This window comes from Tiliqua scincoides, chromosome 9 (assembly GCF_035046505.1).
Source record: "Tiliqua scincoides isolate rTilSci1 chromosome 9, rTilSci1.hap2, whole genome shotgun sequence".
Classification (NCBI taxonomy): Eukaryota; Metazoa; Chordata; class Lepidosauria; order Squamata; family Scincidae; genus Tiliqua; species Tiliqua scincoides.
Genome location: NC_089829.1, coordinates 775825 through 799007, shown reverse-complemented (window position 1 = coordinate 799007; position 23183 = coordinate 775825). Strand labels below are relative to the sequence as shown.

General features: G+C 50.9%; 1 protein-coding gene across 1 annotated transcript; it reads right to left on the bottom strand.

Moving 5' to 3' along the window:
• Positions 1 to 1673: 1673 nt before the first annotated feature.
• On the bottom strand, positions 1674 to 22701 carry ALDH4A1 (aldehyde dehydrogenase 4 family member A1). Its single transcript, XM_066637241.1, has 15 exons — positions 22547 to 22701; positions 18763 to 18856; positions 18163 to 18255; positions 17948 to 17995; positions 17005 to 17160; positions 16382 to 16531; positions 15642 to 15716; positions 14948 to 15135; positions 11162 to 11235; positions 10223 to 10419; positions 8961 to 9008; positions 5916 to 6068; positions 4523 to 4644; positions 4180 to 4298; positions 1674 to 3558 (listed from the first exon to the last, which is right to left on the bottom strand). Exons 1-15 carry the CDS (start codon positions 22585 to 22587, stop codon positions 3446 to 3448), a joined length of 1671 nt encoding a protein of 556 aa, XP_066493338.1. The 5' UTR covers positions 22588 to 22701; the 3' UTR covers positions 1674 to 3445.
• Between the last annotated feature and the right edge of the window lie 482 nt (positions 22702 to 23183).

Below are 23183 nucleotides of genomic sequence, written 5' to 3'. Positions count from 1 at the left end.
GAGATACAGGAAGCTGGACGAGATGGGCCTCTGGCCTGTTCCAGTGGGGCTGTTCTTATGTTCTTAACTACAATTCCCAGGAAGCCTTGCAGGTCTCTTGTTATCTGGTGTGCTCCCTGGGGCATTTGGTGGGCCGCTGTGAGATACAGGAAGCTGGACTAGGTGGGCCTATGGCCTGATCCACTGGGGCTGTTCTTATGCTCTTAAAGTGGACTTGCTTCCACAGATCTTCCTATCAGGAGTTTGGTGCAGCAGAGCAATACCAGCACCCATATGGAGGCATATCACTTCTCAAGGAGTTCATTCCAGAAACCTCAGAACCTTGTGGCCTCTTCAGGTTGCAGCATCAACCCTTCTGAGCAAGACCTTTTCTCCCATGGATGCAAAGCTCTGGGCTGCTCAGGCAAATTGGGCTATGCCTCACATTTGCATGGAACTCCGTTTGCATTTAATGTTAGTACATCCCTCTGTTATGGAAACAGCTTTGTATTGGGGGGGGGGGATTTGACAGACAAGCCAGCATGTAAACTAAGCTTGGTAACATCAGGCATTGGGAAAAATTTGTAGCCAAAACTCCAGGCCCCTTGCTTTGATCCAGCAGGGCTCTCTTCCATGTCTTTGTCTATCAATGGCTATTAGCTAGGATAGTGAATGGAACCTGCAGGTTCTGGGGCAGTCTATGTCTGAATGTTGTGGGATCCCCTCACTGGGGTGGGGCAGCAGAGATGCTCACAATGTTCCTGTTGGCTGTGAGGATGGGGCATAATGAGATTGTGGGGACAGTCCCCAGGACCAAAGGCAGAAGGCTCATCAGCTTGTCCTGCCAATTGGGGTTCACTGTGCCATCTTGGTTGCAGCCAAGGTAGGGCTTCTGCAAGAGGAGGGCATCCCTGCCACACATATAGGCACTTCATTTAAGGATGGGGGGGGAGAAGGAGACAACACAAGGTAGCGTTTGGAGCAGCTCCAGCCAAGAACACTGGAGACCAGGAGGAAATGGGGGGGGGGATAGGTTATAACCACCTCCCCCCAATGTCATCTGAAGGCCAGGGATGGCAACATCACACTTCAATACTGGAGAGTTCCCCAGAAGCCAACTGAAGGGGAAAGGACAAGGAGTCCACATGGACAGCTTCTTAACGGAAATTTTATTTTCTGTCACTGGAATGAGGACTCCGCAGGTGCCAAGAAAGGTACAGAGAACTGCTGGGTTTTTCCATCAACCTCAAAGCAGGAATCTGGCCCATTTGCATGTATTTTCCCTCCTCATCAGCATCCAACCTTCACGTGGAATTGAGAATTTGGAAAGAGAGAGGCAGCAGGTGGCTCACCTTGGAGTCCTTCCATGGGAGACAGGGATGGGCAGAAGGAACCCTACCACACGGCCAGCTCCAGTGAGCCCACGTCTCTGGGGTACCACACACCAGGAGGCCACACACTGGACCACAACACTGGGCTGGATGGACCAGTGGCCAAGGGCTAGACATCTCCCCCAAGCAGCTTCCTAGCCCCCTCGGAGATTTCGGAAAGAGAGCCTGCATGCCAGTTAAGATCTTAATTCCCCTCCCAAGCCCCATGACTCAGTAGAAAATGTGGAGGAGGTAAAAATTACCCACCTCACACTCCAAGAACCAGCTCCAAAAGGACAGACCACAGGAGACAGCCGGTTTTTTTAGAATCTTTTATTAGCAATAAGTAACTCATGAACTGTAACTTCTCCAACCAGCGACAACATCCTTCCTCCATCCACTCACTCCACATTCTCCCAGTGGGACTGTCAAGAGTCACCCATTCAAAACCCCTTCGCATTACAAGGATATGTCCACAGACCAGCAGCATAAAGGGACACATTGTGCAGAGGCAGCAGCATCCAAAGGGCAGAAGGCAGGCCACCGTTTCTCAGCTGTTCTGTGCAATTAAAGTATTCCAAGTGTCTAAAAACACTGAGTGTCAGGGAACAGCTTTTCCCCCTGACATCCTAGCTTTCAATGGGTGGAGAGTTTCAATCAAACAAATGAGCCCCGACTTGTAGTCTGAAACAGTAATGTCCAGACAGAGGGTTACAAGCCCACACTTCGGAAACCAGTGCACTAAGCACTAAAATGGATCAGGGTGACTGGGCAGCAATCCCAAGCCCCCTTGGTTCCCAAGGCACTCAGATATCCTACTGTATCTTTACGCCTTGTACCAAACAACCCCAGATCTTGTACTATTGCTCCACTCAGGGCTGGTCTTAGGAAGTGTGGGGCCAAATTCCGGATGGCCCTTGCAGCCCCCCCATTTGTTTTGTGGGGGGGCTCTGCTGCAAGGCCTCCGACTTACCACGAGTCAAGTGGTGGCAGTCTGAGCCACAAGGTGCCAGTATAGCAACTGGAAGTAGATAGGTAATGACACACTAACACCATCGCATCACCACCAACTGCTTCTGGAGTGGCCTGATTTCAGGGGCAGGTGGCTGTGCCCAATGAGAACTCCACCCACTGCATTGGCTTCCCTCCACATAGAGTGGCAGCTGCAGTTGTGGCAGCCCACCGTGTGGTGCAGTGCAGGACCCCCTTTGACCAAATTGGCCTAAAGCCAGCCCCGGCTCCGCTTTTACATGTTCAAGTAAATTCTTCCTTACTGTAGTTTTAGTTTTCTACGCCAACACAGGTTGATGTCTCATTTCCGTCCTACCAAGACAAATTCTCTGACACTTGACCTGCCCACACTTGAATGTTGAAATCTACAACAGATCCGGGTTAAAAAGCAAGACATCATTGTCCAGAGCTAGAACAGCGAATGCCACATCTGGTCAAAAGAACTGAGTATGGGAAATGCTAGTACCCAGAATTCCACAGGACTTGGAAAAGGAGAAGAAGGTTGTTGTGGGGGGTGGTGTTGCCAAGTGCTGATCTGATGATGTCTGAAATTATTTCTGAATTTGCAGACTCTTTGCCATTCTTTGTTCTACTTGGGGCATTTTCAATGGCTGCAGAGCGAACACTCACTCAGCGCAAAACTCACAGCAAACCCCAAGAAGTGCCTCTCCACAAACCTAAATTTCCTAAGTGTAAGTGCCAGGGAAAAAAAAAATTGTTCCTTGCTCCCCACTCCTAAAGGGGCACAATTTAGGATAAAAAAAGGGTACACTGTATCTTATGAACTTAAATCTGCATTAAAAGTCTTTAGTCCAGCCTTATTTGAAAGCTCACTAGTTTCCTTGACGTGTTAAGATTTGGGGAGGAGGGAAAAAGAGATAGTTTGAGGGGTTTTAAAAAATTAGGATATTTATTTTAGGCAAAACAATTAGTTTGGAGTCAGTTCCCCACCCAAGAGATCCTGTTGGCAAAGCCAACTCCTAGACATGTTTGAGCACTGCGAGAGACGGCAGTTCAGTGATCCCCAGCTTTGTGCATCGGTGACTCAGTGGCGGCTCCGAGTTCAAAGGCACCTCCGCATCTTGTCACTGCATGTACGGGTACCTCCAGTCCCCCAGGGGTGTGTGGGTTTCTTTGATGGCCTGGGGGGACGTCCAGCGCAGGAGGTACTGTGGGCTTCCGGGCTTGTCGTTTGTGCCTGTTTCAAAGGGAAGGAAAAGCTCAGGGCAGTCTGAGAATGAGTCTCCTTTCGAAAAAAAGAACATGCACCAGACAAGTCCCAGACCTCACTGCTGAAGGAGAACACTGTGGAAACCTGGTGTTAAATGGAAGTCACTAACTCAACCTAGCAAGAGCAGAAATGGTGGAGATTGAAAAATGGGGCTTAGTTTCTGCCCTCAAAGGCTACTGCCCTGCATGTCTGTGAAACTACTTCCCTTTCCTTCAAGAAAGTGACCACATAACAAAGAAGTGGGGCGGCAAATTCCACTGAGGAGGCATTTTGCCACTCCTGAATCTTCCCAAATCACCTTCACTGAGTTATATCCTGGCATCTGCACAGGAATAACAGCCTCTCCTGTCTTTGTTCCCTGCATTTGGCATACAGAGAGGAGAACCTGGCATTACGAGTGAAGGAGAAAACTGTTCTCCCCCACTTCCCTCCCTCTGTGGTCTTCCCTTGTGTTAACATCTCAAATGCAAGTTTCTCAGGGCAGCGATCTGGCCTTTCATTCTTGCACATCATAAAAATAATAATCTTGCAGAAATTAACTTCCCTGGCTCCCAGCACAACGTTCTGGTAGGATCTGCTTCCACACACCTGAGATACGGGCACCACCAAACGGCTGCTGTGCCACGACAGAGCCGGTCGATTTGTCGTTGATGTAGAAATTGCCTGCTGCGTTCCTTAGGAGTTTTGTCGCTTCGGCAATGACAGACCTACGAGAGAGAGGCAGAGGCAAAAAATTAAGCAATTTAAAGCCGGGGATGGGATTAAATGCAGATTCTGAGTCTGGAAGAGGTGAGAGGCCCAACACACAAACTCCCTCAGAAACATGCACACAAATTCCAGATCTTTGCGAACAATCATTCACACATGCACCCCACATGTACCCAGCCCCACAGCTGGGGAGAGACCAGGGAGCAAAGAGGCCAGGGCGTACTTATCCTGGGCAAACACTGCCCCCGTGAGGCCATACAGAGAAGTGCTGTCGATCAGCTGGAGGACATCTTTGTACTGCTTCTCAGGGTAGACGTACACTGTGAGGACGGGGCCAAAAATTTCCTGCATGAGGGGAAAAATGAACCAGCAACAGGAAGGAGGGTTAGGAAGTTGATCTGGGAACACTCAAGGGCTGTCTAAGGTGCTGCAGAGCCTGGGGAGATGCTTGTCAGAGATGCGAAGGGATGGGGGGAAAAGACTCTACCTTTCACACTAGTGGAGCCCCTCTGGAGTCAAGCACTGGTTGGCAGCAGACTCCAGGCTTCCTACTGCAGTCTTTCCCAGGCCTGGATGAAGAAGCTGCCAGGGCCTGAATATAGGGTTTTCCACATGCAAAGGAACGCTGAGCTACACTCCCAGCCTGAAGACATACAAACATTCCGACTGGCAGGTGGGTGATGTGGATAGGGCCTTTCCGAAGGCAAGAGCCAGGCAGCAGAACTCCCTGGACTCAGAGGCCCATTCAGCTCCTTCACTGTTGGCATTTTGGTGCCTGGAAAAGATCTTCTCGTTGCAGTGAGCTGACTTGTGCTTCCCTGCTGCTTTTGGTCCTCCTTTAAGCATCATTAAGATTTTGCAATACTTGGTAACTGTTTTTTTAAATTTACTGAGATATAAAAATTGTCTTACATTGTTGTTTGTGAACCAACTTGGGGGCCCCTCTAGGGGTTAAATAAAAATCCTAATAAATACATGATGTTGCTGCCTTGCAGAGTCTGACTCTGTAAGGCAGAACTCTAACTGCATTGTCAACACTGACTAGCAGCAGCTCTCCAGGGCTTTTTTTATAGGGGGGTGGGGTCACTCTTCCCCAGCCTTACCTGGTGATATTAAAGTTTCAACCCACGGTCTTCAACATGCAAAGAATGCGATCTATCACCCAGTTACAGCCTGTCTATTTGTATTGTCTATCCAGACTTAACAGCACAGTTACCAGCTTCTACATGTCTGTGCCCAGCTTGCTTCTCACTTCCTAGAAGGGCCCATCTATAAGCCTACTATGTAAACACCAGAATATCAGTCACAAACAAATCATGTGACATGTGTCAAGTTTGCTTTTGCACCTTTTCAGGATTGCACACATCTGCAGCGCAGCTCTTAACCTCCCGAGGACCCCAGCACAAGTCCCAGAAGGTACCCAACATCCCATTGTGCATTGCAGGGGAAGAGCAGCGATGAAGTTTGAACAGTTCAAAATTCAACAGCGCCTCCCTGACATTGGCTGGAAAGGGTCCTGCAACTTGTCAGACCAGGAGACCTGAGCAGCCAAGAGGGACTTTTCTAGCCCGACATAATTACTGCCTTGAGCCAACAAGCTATGTTCCAAGACTCACCTCTTGCATGATGGGATCTTTGGGGTCTTTGGTCTCAATGATGCACGGCTCGACAAAGTACCCGACTTTATCCTCGCATCTGCCCCCGGCAAGGATGCTGAGGATGGGCGACGTCTCAGCATGTTTGATCCACTTCTTGATGCGCCCAAAAGCCTGGAGGAGGCAAAGAAAGCAGTGTTCCTGTTAATGCCAGACCAGGATGCCTCACACCTGAAAATCTGGCTCCTATGCACACCAATGTCAACTCAACAGAAGAGTAGATTCAGTCCTAGGAGCCTAGCCACACTGTCCAGATACTCTCCAAAAGCAGCCTCATTCACGGCATGTCCAGTCATCCAAGCCCAATGTCAACAAGGCACGGGGAATTGGAAGACCCAGCACCTTTCCTCTTTTGCACCTTAGCCAAACCATCTTAAGAGCCTTGTGTGTCTACTGAAACTGCCCCACTTTTTCGTTCTTTCAAAAAGGCTGATTCAAGCCTATAAGATCTGAACCCTCCTGCTTCAGCTGCAGGATGCTAGACCTGCTACAACACACCCCTCTTCCACTCCCCTCCAGTCTTTCACATCTGCCTGATGAAGGGTTCTGTATAACTCCGAAGCCTGCTAGTTGATGTTTGGTCCTTTTTCTATTTATTCATTCAATTTTTACCCCTCCTTTCTTCTTGTTGGTCCTAATGACTGTTTTAGCTGACTTTGGACTGTGGATTTTTTCTTCCACTGCAGCCACCATACTGTGATGCTGGTAATGTAGGAGGTTAAGAAATTGTAGCACAATGATGGTGAAGTTTCTTGGCTTGGTGTGTCAAAAATTCAGAAAATGCCCAACTTGACTCTGCTGGCATGTCACACACACCCCAAACAAAAGAGAAAATTCTTTACATATTCATTAATTTAAAAAAAAATGCAGTCCAATCCTGTGCAGTGCTATGTATTTTATAAAGAAACATCAAATTATTACAAGAATGAAATACAGGCAGAACAAACTTGGTGGTTGTTGGTGAATGCCAGTGTATTGCCCAAAACATCATGGTGTGTCATCTTGACATGCATGTTATACGTTTGCCATCACTGCAGTAGCAGCTAACAAGTCACTGGGTATATGAGGGTGAGTTTGGTCTAAGTGGGAAAGCTGGAAGAATTGGACACCTATATAGTTTGGCCTGCCTCATGGGGAGGCCAGAGAAAGGACTCTCCAAAGGGACCTCACCATGTCACAAGAAATTTCTCAGGGCAGCAAGGCCAAGCGCACCTCCTCGCCTTCACTGCATTTTGCTATACTGGGCTGGGAGCCCCATTATGTGCATAGAGAGCAATGGATGCTGGGAGCTGAAAGATGGCCAGTGCTTGGTCCCCAAACCCACTGGGCGTGACGGCAAGACAGCAGCTCAATTCAACAGGAGAAGCAGAGAGAAAGACTTCAAAGAAGTCCCAGTTCTGGTCAGGAAGTGTATAGAGGGGACTTGGGGGGGGGGAGAGAGGAGGAGAGACGGAGGTGGTAGCAGAGGGGTTATCATTATTGACAGATGCCTGCTCTTAAGCTGTGAAAATGCGTTCTTAAAGAAAGCATTTGGAGGCTCAGCTGTAATCTCAGCAGGGTTTCTCTCCGCACTGGGAAGCAGCGGAAGCCGAGCTCCTGGGAGGTGGAGATAGCAAGCGATGGGAGAGGAAGAGCCGGTAATATGGAACAGAAAGGCAGGAACCAGGTGGAACGGCACAAGGTGTGGGGGCGCTCGCAGGAGCTGCATTTTGGGCCAGAGGGCCCCTCTACCTGTGTGACAGTTCAGTGTTAGAAAAATCAGTCCCATGTTCTGGGCTGAAATTCTTCAGCAACGGGAAGCCTCAACACCTGCGCGTTTTCCAAAAGCAGAACCACCAGGACTGCCTGCCCTCAACTTCTCACTCAAGAATGAAATCCTGGAATCCCCCTTCAAACTGACACCAGCTTCTGCAAAGCAAATTATTGAATTTTCATTCAAAGTTATATGGAATTGATATTCATTTCAGTTTTACTTTAATGACAGAAAGGCTGAACTAGAGATGGGCATGAAACCTGGGCATGAAACCGTTCAGTATATTCCCTGCAGCTCAGCAGCAGACCAAGGGCCCAATCCTAGCCAACTTTCCAGCACTGATGCAGCCACAAGGTAAGGGAACAAACGTTCCCTTACCTTGAGGAGGCCTCCATGACTGCTCCTCCATGGCAAGATGCAGCACACACCCCATTGGCACAGCTGCATGGGGTGTGCCATGCAGTTGTGCCAACTTATCTTAACAAAATCTTAACAAAAGAGATGGCAACATGCAAAGTGTTCCTCAACATAGGAGCAGATCACTGAGATCAGGTCCACTTGTCTGGAACAAGAACTCAGGCCAGAGCCAGTCCTTCTCACGGGACATTTTTGTCCAAGCTCGTGTGACTAATGGGATGCCAACCGGATAGCACATCTCTGCATTGCCACCGCCTTCCAATTTCTGTTCCAAGCAGGTATGTGCGTATGTTTACACACATACCCCCGAAGCAGAGAGGACTAGTGTGTCGATGCATCTGTGGGTAGGTGTGATGGGGCAGGCCTGACCCTTCAGAAGAGGCCAGGAGAAGAGGAGGGCGCAAGGTGGAGCTCACCGGCAACCACTGAAGAAGCCGTTCTCTTGTGACCAGAACAACTACCTGGAAGTCACCCAGCTCCTGCACACAGCAGAGCTCCCTGGAGGCAGATGGGTCTGCAAAGGGGCTGCCCCAAGGATGCAGAGCCCTGCCTGAGGCAAGCCACTCTCCCGCAGCCTCAGTCTTCACCAGCTGTGGCATGAGGACAGTAGCATGCTGGCCTCACAGGCATCCAGACAGCGCATTGTGGCACACAAAGAAAATGCTACACAAGTTATTGCACACTGTTATTGCGCGTGGGCACTCAGGAATGGCCCTGCGGACAAGTATCTTGAGGAAGCCTGAGGAAGAGAGGGCAGGACTCTCTTGGGGTCAGCAGCCAAGCGGTCAGCAGTGGGGTGCAGGGGGCATGAAGGGCAGAGAGAGTGAGGGCTGTACCTTGTCGTCGATCACAGCAGAAAAGAATGTCCCAAAATCTTCGGCAGGCTGGAGAGAGAAGCAGGGGAGGAAATATGAAAGCAGTGGCATTGCACAGGCCCCCAGCTCCCCCCACATAACAAAGACGCAACTGATGAGCCCAGCTGCGCATGCAGGGGGTCAAACACCGGCAGCGTCTCCAGGTGCAGAATCTCAGGCAATGGAAAAGACCCGTTGCTGCCTCTGCCCCCTGGAGAGCTGCTACAGATACCCGGAGGACACCTCCTTGGTCTCTGGATGGGACACTCAGAAGCAGAACACATTAGAAACGAGCAGAGACAAGAGCCTAGTGGTTAGAGCACCTGCTCTGCACACAGATAGTCCAGGGCTCCATCCCTGGCACCTCCAGTTTCCCATCTTTCCAGGACTGGGAAAGAACTTAGAGGGCTGCTGCCAGAATTGGATCAACAGACTTCCCTTTTGGGGCCACGGATAGGGCTGGATCAAAGTTTCTTGGAGGAGGGATGCCAAATTCTGCCCCCTTATCTGGCAATGTGCCAGCCTCTGCTCCTTCCACTGCCTGCAAGGAAGAGGGGGACGGTTAGAAGTGTGGAGGAGAGGGGTGGGATCAAGGGTCTCTGATCTGGAGGGTCCCACCAGCCTCCTCTTTTCTCCTCCATCCTCCTTGTCCTTTTCCCATCTTCCGCCTGAGGCAATCACCTCAGTTGGCCTCATGGGTGGGCCGATCCCCACCAATCAGTAGGAACAGCAGCTGTTTCACATTGCAGGACAAGGCCAGTTCAATGGCCAGCAGTAAGAGGACCTTGGGCTGCAGGGCTGGAAAGATCCCCCTGCCTAAGAGGCTGGAGATCCCCCCCCCCCCGGCGTTCACAGAGTAGTGGGCCAGGGAGACCAAGAGAAAAAGGGCAGCATTTTAACTCTCAGGGAGCTGTTTCCTGGCCACTTTGGTCACGTGCAACAGGTGGAAGAGCACAAGGAGCGGAAGGCAGTTTTCAGTCAGTCCTCCACCACAGCCCTTTGACGCCACTGTTTCCGGAGCTGCACCAGCTACAAGTTAATTTAGACTCCACCAGATGAGAAGCAAAGCAGTACAAGAACGCGAGAGAGGAATGGTGGCTGGGGGGGCGCTCACGGGGAGGCACAGCAACTGGGTGGAGAGGGGCCTTCGACAGGCATTAGCAGCCAGCCAGCGCAGCTCCTAATCCCATCAGCCACCCGCTGAGCCGCAAAGCTCCTTCAGCAGGCGAGCCGGTTCCACTCACATCGCCCACTTTGATCTTCTGGTGCTGCTCCAGGAGCTCGCCTTTGATGCGGGGCCACAGCACGTCGGGGGCATAGAGGCGGGAGCAGGCCGAGCACTTCTGCCCTCCGTACTCGAAGGCCGAGCGCAGCGTCCCGTTCACCACGCTGGGCACGTCGGCCGAGGAGTGGACAAAGTGGAAGTTCTTCCCACCACACTCTGGGGACAAAGCAAAGGCACGTGGAAGGGAAGCTGCCTGGGTGCCTGCGTGTGCAAGATGAGCTCCTTCCAGTGTTCATATTCTACGGCAATACTCTCTTCCACAACCCTTTTAGCCGTTGGAATCGCTGCTCCCTCTTCTCCAGGGTGTGCCAGGGAAATCTAGACTGCAAGCTTTGTGGGGCAGGGATCTAATGACACTTTGTAAAGGGTTGTGCATTTTGCTCAGGACAGATGGATGGACGCACTGCCAACTACGTGCTATTCCACAGATCAGTGGTTCTCACATATTTTAGCACCAGGACTCAGTTTTTAGAATGAGAATCTGTCAGGACCCACCAGAAGTGATGTCATGACCAGAAGTGACATCATCAAGCAGGAAAATGTTTAACAATCCTAGGCTGCAATTTTACCCACAGTTACCCAGGAGTCCCACTTACTATCATTGTTAAAAGATTATACACAGTAGCTTGTTAAAAGTTCAGGTCTGCAACATTTCCCCAAATGCAGTCACATACCATGACCATGACCATCAAGTCTAATATATCAAAAATAAAATATTGAAATGAATGGAGCCTGAACTTGGCTTATGACCCACCTAGTGGGTCCTGACCACAGTTTGAGAAACACTGCCATAGATCAGTTTGAAACAGCTTTTATCGGGTGGAGACATCTCAGGGATGCAATGAACTCTTGTTCCTTTCCAACCCCCACAGAGAAAGGAAAAAAACTCAGACTTTACCTCCAGCCAGTCGTGGGAAGGTGTGGTACCGATCCAGGTTCTCAGAGACCTGTTTCCAGAGGCGTTTGAAGGTTCTAGCAAAGGGGGAAGAGGGAAGAGGAAGCGGTGAAATACCCCTCCAAGAAACATCTACATCAGGACAGCCAGAGGGGGCCACAACTGGACCGGCTCAAATATCTCCAGATCTCTAAACTGGCAACTGTCCCTTACTGCCGCCTGCCCCGCATTCTGGAACCACTGCCCTTGTTGATCACAGTCTGCATGCTGCCTCTTAAGCTCACCTTCTTTTTGGCCTTTGGGAGGGATGCCTTGTTACAAGCGTGTGAACCTACGAAGCAAAAAGTGGTCTGCTTCCTGCTCAGAGTGTCTAGGAGTTAAACCTCAGGGCACATTTCATCTATGTTGTGCGTCCCTCTCAATGCCTTGCTTATGTGCCTTGCACTTACGTGCCTTGCAGTACTCAGCCTGCCACAGTGCAGACTGCGGCCACTGAGGTCTGTTGGAGGCCATCAATCAGATGCAGGAGAGCAGCTTATTTAAAAAACAACCTCTCATCCCAAGAAAGCCACCTGGATTAACATGGGACAGGAGACTGCAGAGGCAACGGGCTTAGCTTATATTTATGTACAGCACTAGGAAGAGAAGCTGGGGAGGGAGGGGGGACAGGCAGCAGTCCCTGCTACAAGAATAGGGTTTTCATCTGTCAAATACTCCTGGTTAGATGGGAATCTCCCTCCGTAATGCGATGCAACTTCCCCCCACCACCTTCCTCCAAAGCTTCCTCTCCATTCAACTCTGGCTTGACCCTTTAACCTTCACTTCAGCCGAAGCCCACGCGAACCTGTAAGTACATCTGTTCACGCTCATATCTCATCTCTCTTCCCTTGCTCTCCACCTATAGTCAAACAATTGTAAGCTCCTTGGGGCAGCAACCCATTTCAGATTTAAACTCCCCCCCCCCCTTGCAGTGCTCCCACCTACCCCTTCACTGCACAAGGGATCACAGCAGAGGTAGGTTTTTGGAAGGTTTTTGGTAGGAAGCAGTGAGGATCTGGATGGGGGCTAATAAGCTGAAATTAAATCCGGATAAGACAGAGGCTCTCCTGGTCCGGAAATCCTCGATGCAGGTGCTGGATTATCAGCTTGCTCTGAATGGGGTTGCACTCCCTCTGAAGGAGCAGGTCCGCAGCTTGGGGGTCCACCTGGACTCGCAGCTGCTCCTGGATTCCCAGGTGGCGGCTGTGGCTAGGGGGGCCTTTGCTCAGCTTCGGCTGGTGCGCCAGCTGCGGCTGTACTTGGATCGTGCAGACCTGGCCACGGTGATCCATGCTACAGTGACATCGAGGTTAGATTATTGTAACGCGCTTTATGTGGGTCTGCCCCTGAAGACGGCTCGGAAACTGCAATTAGTGCAGAATGCGGCGGCCCGTGTGGTCACTGGAACTAGGCGGTTTGACTCTGTCAGCCCGCTTCTCCGGGGGCTACATTGGCTGCCCATTCGTTTCCGGGCCCAATTCAAGGTGCTGGTTTTGACCTTTAAAGCCCTATACTGCTCTGGGCCAGGTTATCTTAGAGATCGCCTATTCCCATACAATCCGGCTCGTCCTCTCAGGTCATCAGAGAAGGCCTTTTTACAAGTGTCGCCGCCTAAGGAGGTACGTGGGGCAGCGGCAAGAAATAGGGCCTTCTCAGTAGTGGCACCAACGTTGTGGAACTCCCTTCCCCTTGACTTGAGAATGGCTCCCTCTCTTGAGACCTTTCAGCGAGGCCTGAAGACCTTGTTGTTCAACCAAGCCTTCTGACGTTATGGCCTTTTTAACATCTTTTATATATCTTTTAGTTGCTTTTTTACAGGCCCGATTCCTCTAAGAACTGCTGTTTTATGCTCTTTTATTCTGACTCTTCTGACTACTGTTTTTATGGGTTCTGCTAATGTGTTTTTTAATATGTTTTTATCTGTTTGTGAAATTATGTTTTAAACTGTTTTATATGTTGTTAGCCGCCCTGGGTCCCTTTTTGGGAGAAGGGCGGGATAAAAATAAAGTTTTATTATTTTATTATTATTAGGTTTTTTAAAAAAAAAAGTTCAGTCTGAAACTTTCAAAATTCTTTGCCCTCTCCCTCATGCCACATTAGAACAGGGTTCTGCGAATCAAACTAATGGCGGGAGGTTAATACAAAGAGAAGGAGGACCCACACAGTCCGTGGATTTCAAAGCTTGGGTGGCTTTAAAAGGAGGCTGAATACACTGGTGGAAGGCCAAAGGTCTACCACCGGCCACTGGCCAGAATAGCTATGCACAACCTCCAGATTCAGAGGCAGCCTATCTCTGACTCCCAGTTGCAGGAGAGCAATGGAGGGAGAGGGGTGAGCCTTTCTGACCTGCTTGTGGGCTTCCCAGAGGCAACCGGTGGGCCACTGGAGGGACAGTCTTTGGCCTCATCCAGCAGCAAATCTCCTATTCTCTTAGCAGGTCTTCCTCTCTTTTGATACATCTCTATTTGGGGGGGGACCATTTCCACCCACAAGATCCCGCCTGTCTCGCTCTCTCTGATTCCCAAAGACTATTAAAACCACTGTGGGCTCTGCTAAACCTCCAAACGCCACGGTCAGATGCGCCCTGCTCCTTAAAGGTGGTGAGCTCATAAATTAGCGTCAGCGAGTGGGACTCCTGGTGAGAGGCGATTAGCATTTTTATTGTTTTGGAAAGCAAGAGTTTGGTCACACTTGAAATCAAAAAGAAGAGGCTCAGGAGAAGGGGGAATAAAAACAAACTGAGGCACTTCTCTCCTAGATTCTCCTGCATTGCTACGGGCAGGAAGCAGCAACCCCATGACAGGAAGTCAAGCAACTTGCAAGCTTTTAAATATGGCCTCTGAGAAAGAGGAGCAAATAAACTGGAAGTCAGGCAATCCATGAGCTTGTTTGCTGTGGACCAGGAAGCTGACCAACCCATGAGACTGTAAAGGCAGCTTACAGGAAGCGGCAATCTCCAGACAGGAAGCCAAGCAGCCTACATGTCTCAAAATGTGGCTTCCAACACAGAATCTTTCATAACTTGTAGAATCTCATCCTTGGTTTTCTAAAGAGAGGGTCATGTATTTTGAGAGCACCTGGCCCCAGATGCGACCACCAGTATCTCCACTTAGGACAGGGTGCTATCACAGGAACTAAGGCCAGGTAAAGGGTCTTGGCCTTCAGGCTGAGATTTTTGAGGAACAGGTCACAGTGAAGACAGACCATAAAGTCTGCATCACAGATTCAGCACTCTGTACAGTTTCAATGACAGAATCTGATCCCACCCCCCACCATTCAAGTAAATGAATGAGGACAGGTTGCTCAGCAAGGCTGGAACTTGGATCCCACCTACTTCACAAAGAAGGGCAGGTGGGTCGCATTTTCAGCAGGTTCCAACATTGTGGTTTCCAGTGACATATGAGAACGCAAATTACTACTGGAAAACTGTAACTGGGAGCCATGGTCAGAATATGCAATCTCTCAAAGTCATCAGTTACTGTTTGTGCCGTGGTGGTTTCTAAGGCTGGAGTTTAGAAAAACATTCAGCGAGGAATTTCTCCATTCTGACCTCCACCCACTTCTGTTCCGCTACAGTTTGCAAAGTTCAGATCAGGAGGGTTTGAGGAAAATATCCAGTATGATCTCTTTGCAACTCCTCAGTCTTCCTCACCTGACTAAATCCACCCTTCCTCTAAAGAGGCGCCCGCCCCCCCGGCATCAGTTGGTAGGAACCACTCCCTCAGCTGGCTTCCAGTCGCCCCTACTCACGGCACACTGCCGGTGAAATTCAGTCCACAGAAGTACTCCGAGGCAGTAACCGTGTCGCCAAAAATGGGGCCATCAGCTGGAACAAACTGGATGATGTTGGGAGGGAGCCCTGCTTCCAAGAGGATCTTGTAAACGGCATAGCTAGACAGCAAGGCTGTGTCGCTGGGTTTCCAGAGAACAACATTCCCCTGGAAGGGGCAGAACACAGTCCAGGACAAGGCGGGTCAAGAAAAAGAAAAGAAAGACACAGGTCTTTTCTACTAGCTCTCTCATTAGATTCCGGTGAAAACCACACAACAAAGTTCTAGTCCTCAGAATTGGAGAGGAATTTCTGAACATTTGACCGCTAATGCTAACAAATGCGACTACTCCATGGCTAAAGGCCTGTGATATGGGAGGGGGTTAGGAACAGAGTTCCAAATCTTTCCCATTTTCTTCTCAATTCCTATCATCTCAGATTTCCTAGCAGGGCGTAGCGGGTTCTGACCTTTATGAAACTTTCTAATTACCACTTAAATGTCCTTGACGTTCAGGAAAGTTTCAGAACTGGAATCTGCTTTTTAGATTCCAAGCGGTGCTCTCAGCAGGACAGACCCCCTAGTGCTCAAAAACTGGCTGTGACAACAGGCAGGAGCTGTTCTCCGTAACACACCACTTGGAGGCGCGAGGCTCTGTCCCAGGCACGGATGCTCACCATCAAAGCTGGAGCCCCCGCCAGGTTGCCCCCGATGGCGGTGAAGTTGAAGGGAGAGACAGCAGCCACAAAACCCTGCAGGAGTGGGGAGAAAAGGATGAATTACAGCGTGCGATTGGCAGCCACAGAACACTTCTCAGGGAATGACGCGGCCAAGCTGGCAGCTGTTTGGGCAGCTTTTGTATTTCAAAACAGGGGGGATATCCCCAGTCCCTAACAGGAATCATTTAAGGAAATCTACAGGGCTTGAGGAGGGTGCTCCTGGCAAAAGGAGCTCTAGGGGAGGAAGACGGTTAAATTAGCGGTGGACCCCTGGATGTTTTAAATGGTGAACTTAGAGTAGCAAATGTCACAGAGACAGTTCCCAACCTAGACACAACTCCCAGTTTTGTGAAACTGAGCCTGGCAATGGGGTGGAGGGGGGGCTGTAAGGGAATAGAATCTGGAGAAAAGTAGTAGACAGCAACGTTTCATTGTCTCTTGAGCCAAATTCCAGTGTGGGGAAAATGTCCAAGATTCTAGCACAGCTCCAGACCAAAGAGCTCGACTGTGCAAGTATTTGGCTCCATTTACTTAGGGTGCATTTCTAATACCTTCAGTCAGCAAGTGAGCACCCCTTATCTACCAAAGTCCAGCAACTTTCCTGTCTGTGCTTTGGGGCTGCATGGGGAAAGAGTCAAAACAGGCTCTCTGACCAATTCAAAGAGAGAACCCCATCTTGGGCTTGCTCCTTGATGTACCTCTAGCCCCCGATAGACCATGCTGTTGGTGCTGGGGGGAACACTAAGGGGTTGCTGGCCCTCCAATTCCACGGCGTATTTGGCATTGAATCGGAAGAAGTCGATCAGCTCCGCGGCTGCATCAATCTCTGCCTGGATGACTGTTTTTGCCTACACAAGAGGGAAGCAAGGAAGGATCACAACACTGTTAGAGAGAGGAAGAACTTTTCTGCCTGCAAGGTCAGCAACCAGTGATCCTTGGACAACCTTCTGCCCTGGAATTCTGGGCCCTTAACTCAGGTGAGCCCATGGGCTCCTTGTGCATGTGAGTCCTTACACACCAATGACAGTGCTTTATAGGGAGACTTGGGGCACACCACACAGGATGCTTAAGCAGTTTTTTTTAGATCCATCTGCCTGTTTTGCTTTAGTAAATAGCAGTAGATCTGGGCTCCCTGTGGATCAGAATTGCAGAGATATAGGAGAGCTTTAATCTTCCCCAACAATGTGGGTCAAATCCACTGGGGGGCAGGGCAGGTCCGAGCCTGCTACCATGAAGGGTCATAAAGATGACATGAAGCGGTAGGATTGCAATACCAGACGTTGCACAAATCACCTTGGCTTCGGCCCACAAAAAAACATACCTGTCCAATCATGGTTTTGGCCAAGACTTCTGCTCTCCTGGGCCCACTCAACATGTCAGCTGCCTTGAAAAAGATCTCAGCACGGTCCTGGACGGGCCGGAGGTCCCACTCCCTCCGAGCAGCCAAGGCAGCCTCGATGGCGTTGTTCAGTAGTGCCTGGGTGAGTGGAAACAAATTACCACTCCAGCCATGTGGGTGTCCTCCTAGCCCCTCCCCCCAGCCATCAATTCCTGACCCTCCCATCCTCGCTTTGCCCATGAGCTACGTTGCAACAGGGACCCTGACTGAATGCTGGTGCAGAGAAAGAAGACAGAGACCAGGAGCGAGGGATGACACTGATCTGCAGAAGAGTCAGGGAAGAGTAAAGAAGGTTCTTCCCACAATGCACTGCTAATCTGTGGAACTGTCTGCCATAAGATGCAGCACCAGGCACTAGCACAGAGCATTTTAAAAGAAATTTCAGGCAATGTCATGGAGGAGCAGACCAGGGCTATGAATGGCTCTGGGGAGCCTCTGTGTATGCCTCACAACAGCAGTTACTGGGGGCAACATGCCCTGTTTGTACGTTCCCTGGAAGCACCAGGCTGACCCACTACGGCCACAGCAGAGACACTGCAGCCTTGTCAGAAGACGGGAATATTCTGCTTGGGAGAGGGTGAACGATCCAAAAGCACCGAACCACAGACGCAGCAGTTATTCACCCACAAGAGAGACTGATGGGAAGGTGGCCCAGACAGAGCCATAAAATCATGTGGAGAGGCATCAATTGTCCTCCCTAGCAGGCAGGTCCTTTTGGCTCCCCAATACTCCTAATTGTTTTACTTAATTCTCCAGGTGTGAGAGGGCTCTCACCCCCAGCATAGAGTCTGAGAGTTAAAACATTACAAAACAGCCTGGTCACGCAGGTTTTCTTGGGGGGAGGAGGGGAGAGAGAACAACTCACCTTATCTGCATAGCAGTATTTGGCCACTCTGTGCGAGTGGTTATAAGGCTGGAAAAGATAAAAGGAAACCAGACTTCACTGCAAGAGCCAAAGGACAAACACATATATTGACAGTCTGCCAACTTTTTGGTTTTAATTGGGTGAAACTTCATTCATTCTACGCCGTAACATTAACAAGCGATGTAAAAGAATAAGCACCTGCCAGCGGAACTCACCGACACTTGATACCTCACATCAGCTGTCCACACCTCCTTGCCCCCTACGATGCATGGGATTGCTTCAGTCTTGCCTTTCAGGTCACTGAGTGCCTAAATAACGAAACAGGAAAAATAACAGCATTTACATGGTCATCATACAGGCCACATGACAAACTCCCTCAAATCCCTTCACTGACTTCTAATCCCCTTCCATATCCTGTGGAAACTGCATGTTTGCTTGCATCTTCACCTTCCTCTGCCTGTGCCCTTCACTCCTCCAGGCGCCCCAGGTCTCCTGCTCCTTTAAATGACCCTAGCCTTGCCCCCTTGCTGCGCCTCATGTCTGGACACTCCCCATTGTCCCTCACAGTCTGCTAAGCCAGACCTGATACTCGTCTCACACTTATTCTGATCCAACTAACATTTGCCCACATTAAATCCTCATAGAGTCAAGTGTCCTTAAGAGAAGACGCCCAGGCCTCCTTTGAGAGGTTCAAGCCAGAGGAGTATCTCTGAGCCCACACCTGCCTCTGCCTCCTCTTCAGACTTGGCATGGATATGAAAGGCCCAGTTCAGGGAGCAGGAGAAAACAAAGACCCCTCCCCAGCAGCCTGGTACCTTCTGGAGAGCAGCTCGCTCGGGGCTGCCAGCCATGAACTGCAAAACAGGCTCATTGACCACCTCAACAGGTGCCCGGTGCTGCCATCGCAGCCTGGAGGGGGCAGAGAGAGAGAGAGAGAGAGAGAGCGCTAGGCATTAGCTGGATTAACATGAGTATCTCATTTGGACCCACCTGCTTACCGTAGTTATTTAATTTTGTCTGTAAACCGCTTTGTGAACTTTTTTTATGGGAAGTGGTATATAAATACTCTTAATATTTGCTACTTCCACAGACTAGTTTCAGCTGATCACACAAAATTCTGTGTCCTGCCAGCAGGTCAAAGATGCAGTGCTGCTGCCCCCCAGAAGAGGGCTGTACCGAACAAAGATGCAAAAAAAAAAAATCTTTACTGCAATGTTGTTAAATCAACGCAATTCAAACTGGAAGTGCTCTTACTTCAGGAACTCGGTTACAACAATTACTGAAAACAATTAATTGACAAATCAATTTGAAGACTATTGGTAGATTTAAAAATGTCCTTTAGGGCCGAGTCAGAATTTGCACCTGGATCTCATCCAACACTCCTGTTGATTTGCACTGAGCTGGCCCATTAGTCTGCCTAGCCGAGTGTTGTAACGTACACCGTGAGCTGCAGAAGTTTTTCAGGGGCTTTTCCAGCCCGTGCAGATGCAAGTCAGAGGCCCTACCCATGGAGCTCTGGCACCTCCACTTTACAACATAATCCACACATGTTTACTCCAAAGCAAGTCCCTCTATGTTCAGTGAGGCTTACTCTCAGCTAAGCGTGTATAAGATCTTGGAAGACCAGTAGAAACGGCCTCATTTATGCAACCCTCTTATCAAGTACTGAAGACTTTATTGCAACTGTGTGTACACAGCCAGGCCAAAGTAGGCCAGGGCACATGAGAACGCATGACAGAGTAACAGCAGCATTAGCAAGATGAGGGTCTCGCTCACAAGAGCCTTTTCAATGAACAATCAAACCCCTTTGCAGCCTGCCAAACTCCTGCTTTAAGTTCAAAGAATACAAGTTTGGTCAGCAAACTGCATGCTTCACCAAGTTGCTAGACCCCTGCGTTTGGGTACAAAGTCTGCAGTTTCTCTGTCCAGCAGCACATTCTGGTGCCACTCGGTCATCACCTGATGTGCGGTGCAAATTTGAAGACTTCTGGCATGTTCGGGGGAAAGATTCAGAAGGGCAGCTGGGTGGAAAAGACCAGCTGTGTGTGTTTGCTCTCTTGGGGTGGCGGCTTTGCTTATTGCACAGAGCTGCCTATCTCCTATCTTCAGCAATGCTGATAAGTCCAAGCCCTCATTACTTCCGATAACTAGAAGGAAAGGTGTGGGACAGATAACAGAGCACAGGCCGGAGGGACCTGTTGCAATTATGGACTGGCAAGGAAAGTGAGTTAACAGCAGAGATAATTCCATCCTTAGGAGACAGCACCAAAGACATGGAGGGGGTGGTGTTACTTCGCAGCACCTTCTCCTTGCCGCTGGGCCCCCCCCGGCCGTACACACACTGTGGCTGATCTCCAGAACAAACCCCATAAAAATTAATGTGGTTATGCAGGATGATTAGCATTCCGGTTGTCATGCCAGCAGGTTGCTGTTATTTAAAGCAATTAACAGAGACAGTTACTTATTTTTTTCCAAATTTAGACCCACTGCCTTGAAGCCTGGCTAGTCAGGCTTCTCTTAGACCTGCTCCTAATATTGATTTATTTTGCTCTCTAAACACACTTGGTTAACTTTTTTGCTGAAAAGTGGCTCCACTCTGTCCCTTCTCCTTTTGCTGCCCCTCGTGCCTGAAACATCTTCCCAGATCCCCGTGGGGTGCCCCTCCTTGCTTCCCTCTCATCCCTCCTCCATGCCCACCTTTCCCAGGAAGTCTTTGGTGTTTATTCCCTTGTCCTCTTGCTCTGCTGCTGCTAAGTTTAAGTACATGAAATATCCTATGGACTTCCCTTGTTTACTTCTGCCTCTCCTTTTTTCTGTCAATTCCCTTGTGTCATTATAGATTGTAAGCTCTTCGGGGCGGAGCTCATTGAGACGATAGATTGTAAGCTCTTGTGTCTATTCTTCTGTTGGAAACCACCATGCACTATATCAGGGGTCTCCAAACCCCGGCCCGGGGGCCAGATGCGGCCTACAGGGAGCCTCTATCCGGCCCGCAGCCAGCCTCTGGTCCCCTGAAAGCCTCTGGCCCACTCAACTGAATATGACCAGAGCTGTGCTCTGATTGCATCTGGAGGGTGTTCTGAGGGCCGGAGAGGCTGAGTGAATGAGCCCACTCATTCATTTATTCATTCATCTAAGTTCCATCTCTAATTTATTTATTTAAATTTTTTTCCAGACCTTAGCAATTTGCCAGATATTTCATGTGGCCCTCTGGCCAAAAAGTTTGGAGAACCCTGCACTATATAAACAATACCAATAATGAATAACAGTGAGGCTGGTTGGCAACCTTCAGTCTCGAAAGACTATGGTATAAGCCTACAGCCCCCAGTATTCCCAGGCGGTCTCCCATCCAAGTACTAACCAGGCCTGACCCTGCTTAGCTTCCGAGATCAGACAAGATCAGGCATGTGCAGGGTAACAGTGAGGCTTGTAAGGCACTTTCAAGGCCTGTTGCGACTGAACCGAAACATTTGAAACAAAATTCACAAAGAATAAGTCTAACAAGAACAACAAAAATTAAATCCCACTGGTATGTTTGAGAGCAGGGCCTTGTTTAACCTGCCAATTCATGTGTTTGTGGGAAAGGGAAAAAAGGAAAGAAAGTTTCCACTGGCTGGGAGAGGCCACAAAAGTTCATCAGAAGGCGAGGCTGCCTCTCCCAAAACTCTCCCCCGCCCCAGGCACCTTGCAAAATACTGGCTGACACCTTGCCTGCCTGCTCCAGGAGGGAAGGAAGTGTGCAAAGACAGACAGCACTGTTTTTTTCCAAGCTCAAAGTATCTGTGCTTGGGGGAAACTGCGTTTTTCCAGCTTTGGGCTAAAACCTCAAACCCAAAGGGCTGCCAGAGGTCAAGATGGGACCTGGACAGTTTTTCCAAGCTACCCACTGCAACTGTTTTAAAAACCTCCCACCAGCACCCACTTTCTGCTGACTGGTGTGCCTGGGTGCAGCTGACAAATACAACTCCTTGCGACAGCACAAGAGAAGGAGAATGAATCCCCCTCCCAGCAAGGGCTGGCCTGAGGAGGGCTCCAAGCACAGACAAGCAACCGGAGTGGGGCACAGCCCCGCATAATCAGAAACGTGCCTGACCCTGCAGAAGTTACCTGTGTGCTGTGATGGGATATCACTGGGGAGGGGGATTGAGGGGAAAGGACTTCCGCGGTACATTCCGGGGGAGGGGCACTACTTCAGGCACACGTGCCCCAGCATGAGGGGCTTGTGGCCAGGAGGAGCCCCTTCCCAAGATGCCCGCAGCCTGCAAGGGAAAGCCCTGACTCAGAGAATCCTCACGGGTGGGGGGAAGCCACCCCCTCCCCCTCTAGAGAACAAGCGCTGGGGGGCTCAATCCCTGCATGCCCCGGGGGGTCCCAGCTGGAGCACTCTCCCCACTCTCCAGCAGGGACATGCGACGGGTGGGGAGGCGGGGGAGGCAGTGCCTCCCCGCTGGAGTCCCGAGGCGCCCGCAACCCACGCGCTCCGCGACGCTCTTCACAGGGCTCCAGCGGGGAGGCACTGCCTCCCCCGCCCCGCCTGTCCCCGTGCTTTCGGAGGACTCTGGTGGGGTGGCTCTGCGCCCCCAGCCGGGCCACACTCACCCCGCCCTGGGCAGCGCTCTGCGCAGCGCCGGCAGCAGCATGGTCACCGTCTCCGGCTGGCGAGTGGGACGGAGCGCGCCTGCCTCGGCCTGGACTGAACCACCGCCGAGGCGGGGGGGGCTCTGCGCCCCTCTTCCCAAGGGCGGGGCCGGCCTCTGCGCGCGTGCCCTGCGGGCGCCTGGGAAACCCTCCCCCGGCGCTCCCCCCCAAGGGCAACAAATGGTCCGGTCCTCTTCGGGGAAGGGGCGGGGGCCGCCGCAGCCACTCGGAGCGCCCCTCCGCCACGCTCCGACCAATCGGGTGGCGGGGCCCGCTGAAGGGAGCCCGAGCGCTCGCGGCCCCGCCCCCGGTGACGTCAGAGGCGCCCGAGGGGCGTGGTCCGCCGAGGCTGCCGCGGGAGCCGTGGCCGGTCTGGGGCGGGGCGGGGCGGGGCGGGGCAGAGGCTGAGCCGGTGCGGCGGGGTGACTCCCGCCTCCCCTCCCCTCCCCTGGAGCAGCCGCAGCCTCCCCCGGGGACCTCCTGCCCCGCCAGGGGCGCCCTCCCTTCGTGTGACGGGGCGGGACTGGGGCTCTCGGAGCTCCGCACCGGGGCGCTGCCCAGTGGCTGCGCCCGCAGGTGCCTCGAGATGCGCTCCTCC

What these genes read in the sequence shown, in the direction of transcription:
- ALDH4A1 (XM_066637241.1), bottom strand. Translation starts at nt 22,587, where the DNA reads ATGCTGCTGCCGGCGCTGCGCAGAGCGCTGCCCAGGGCGGG. An exon ending in AATACTGCTATGCAGATAAG is followed by an intron (nt 17,161 to 17,947) that starts GTGAGTTGTTCT and finishes CCACTCACCCAG; the next exon opens with GCACTACTGAACAACGCCAT. An exon ending in CTGCTGTGATCGACGACAAG is followed by an intron (nt 6,069 to 8,960) that starts GTACAGCCCTCA and finishes TGCCTCCTCCAG; the next exon opens with GCTTTTGGGCGCATCAAGAA.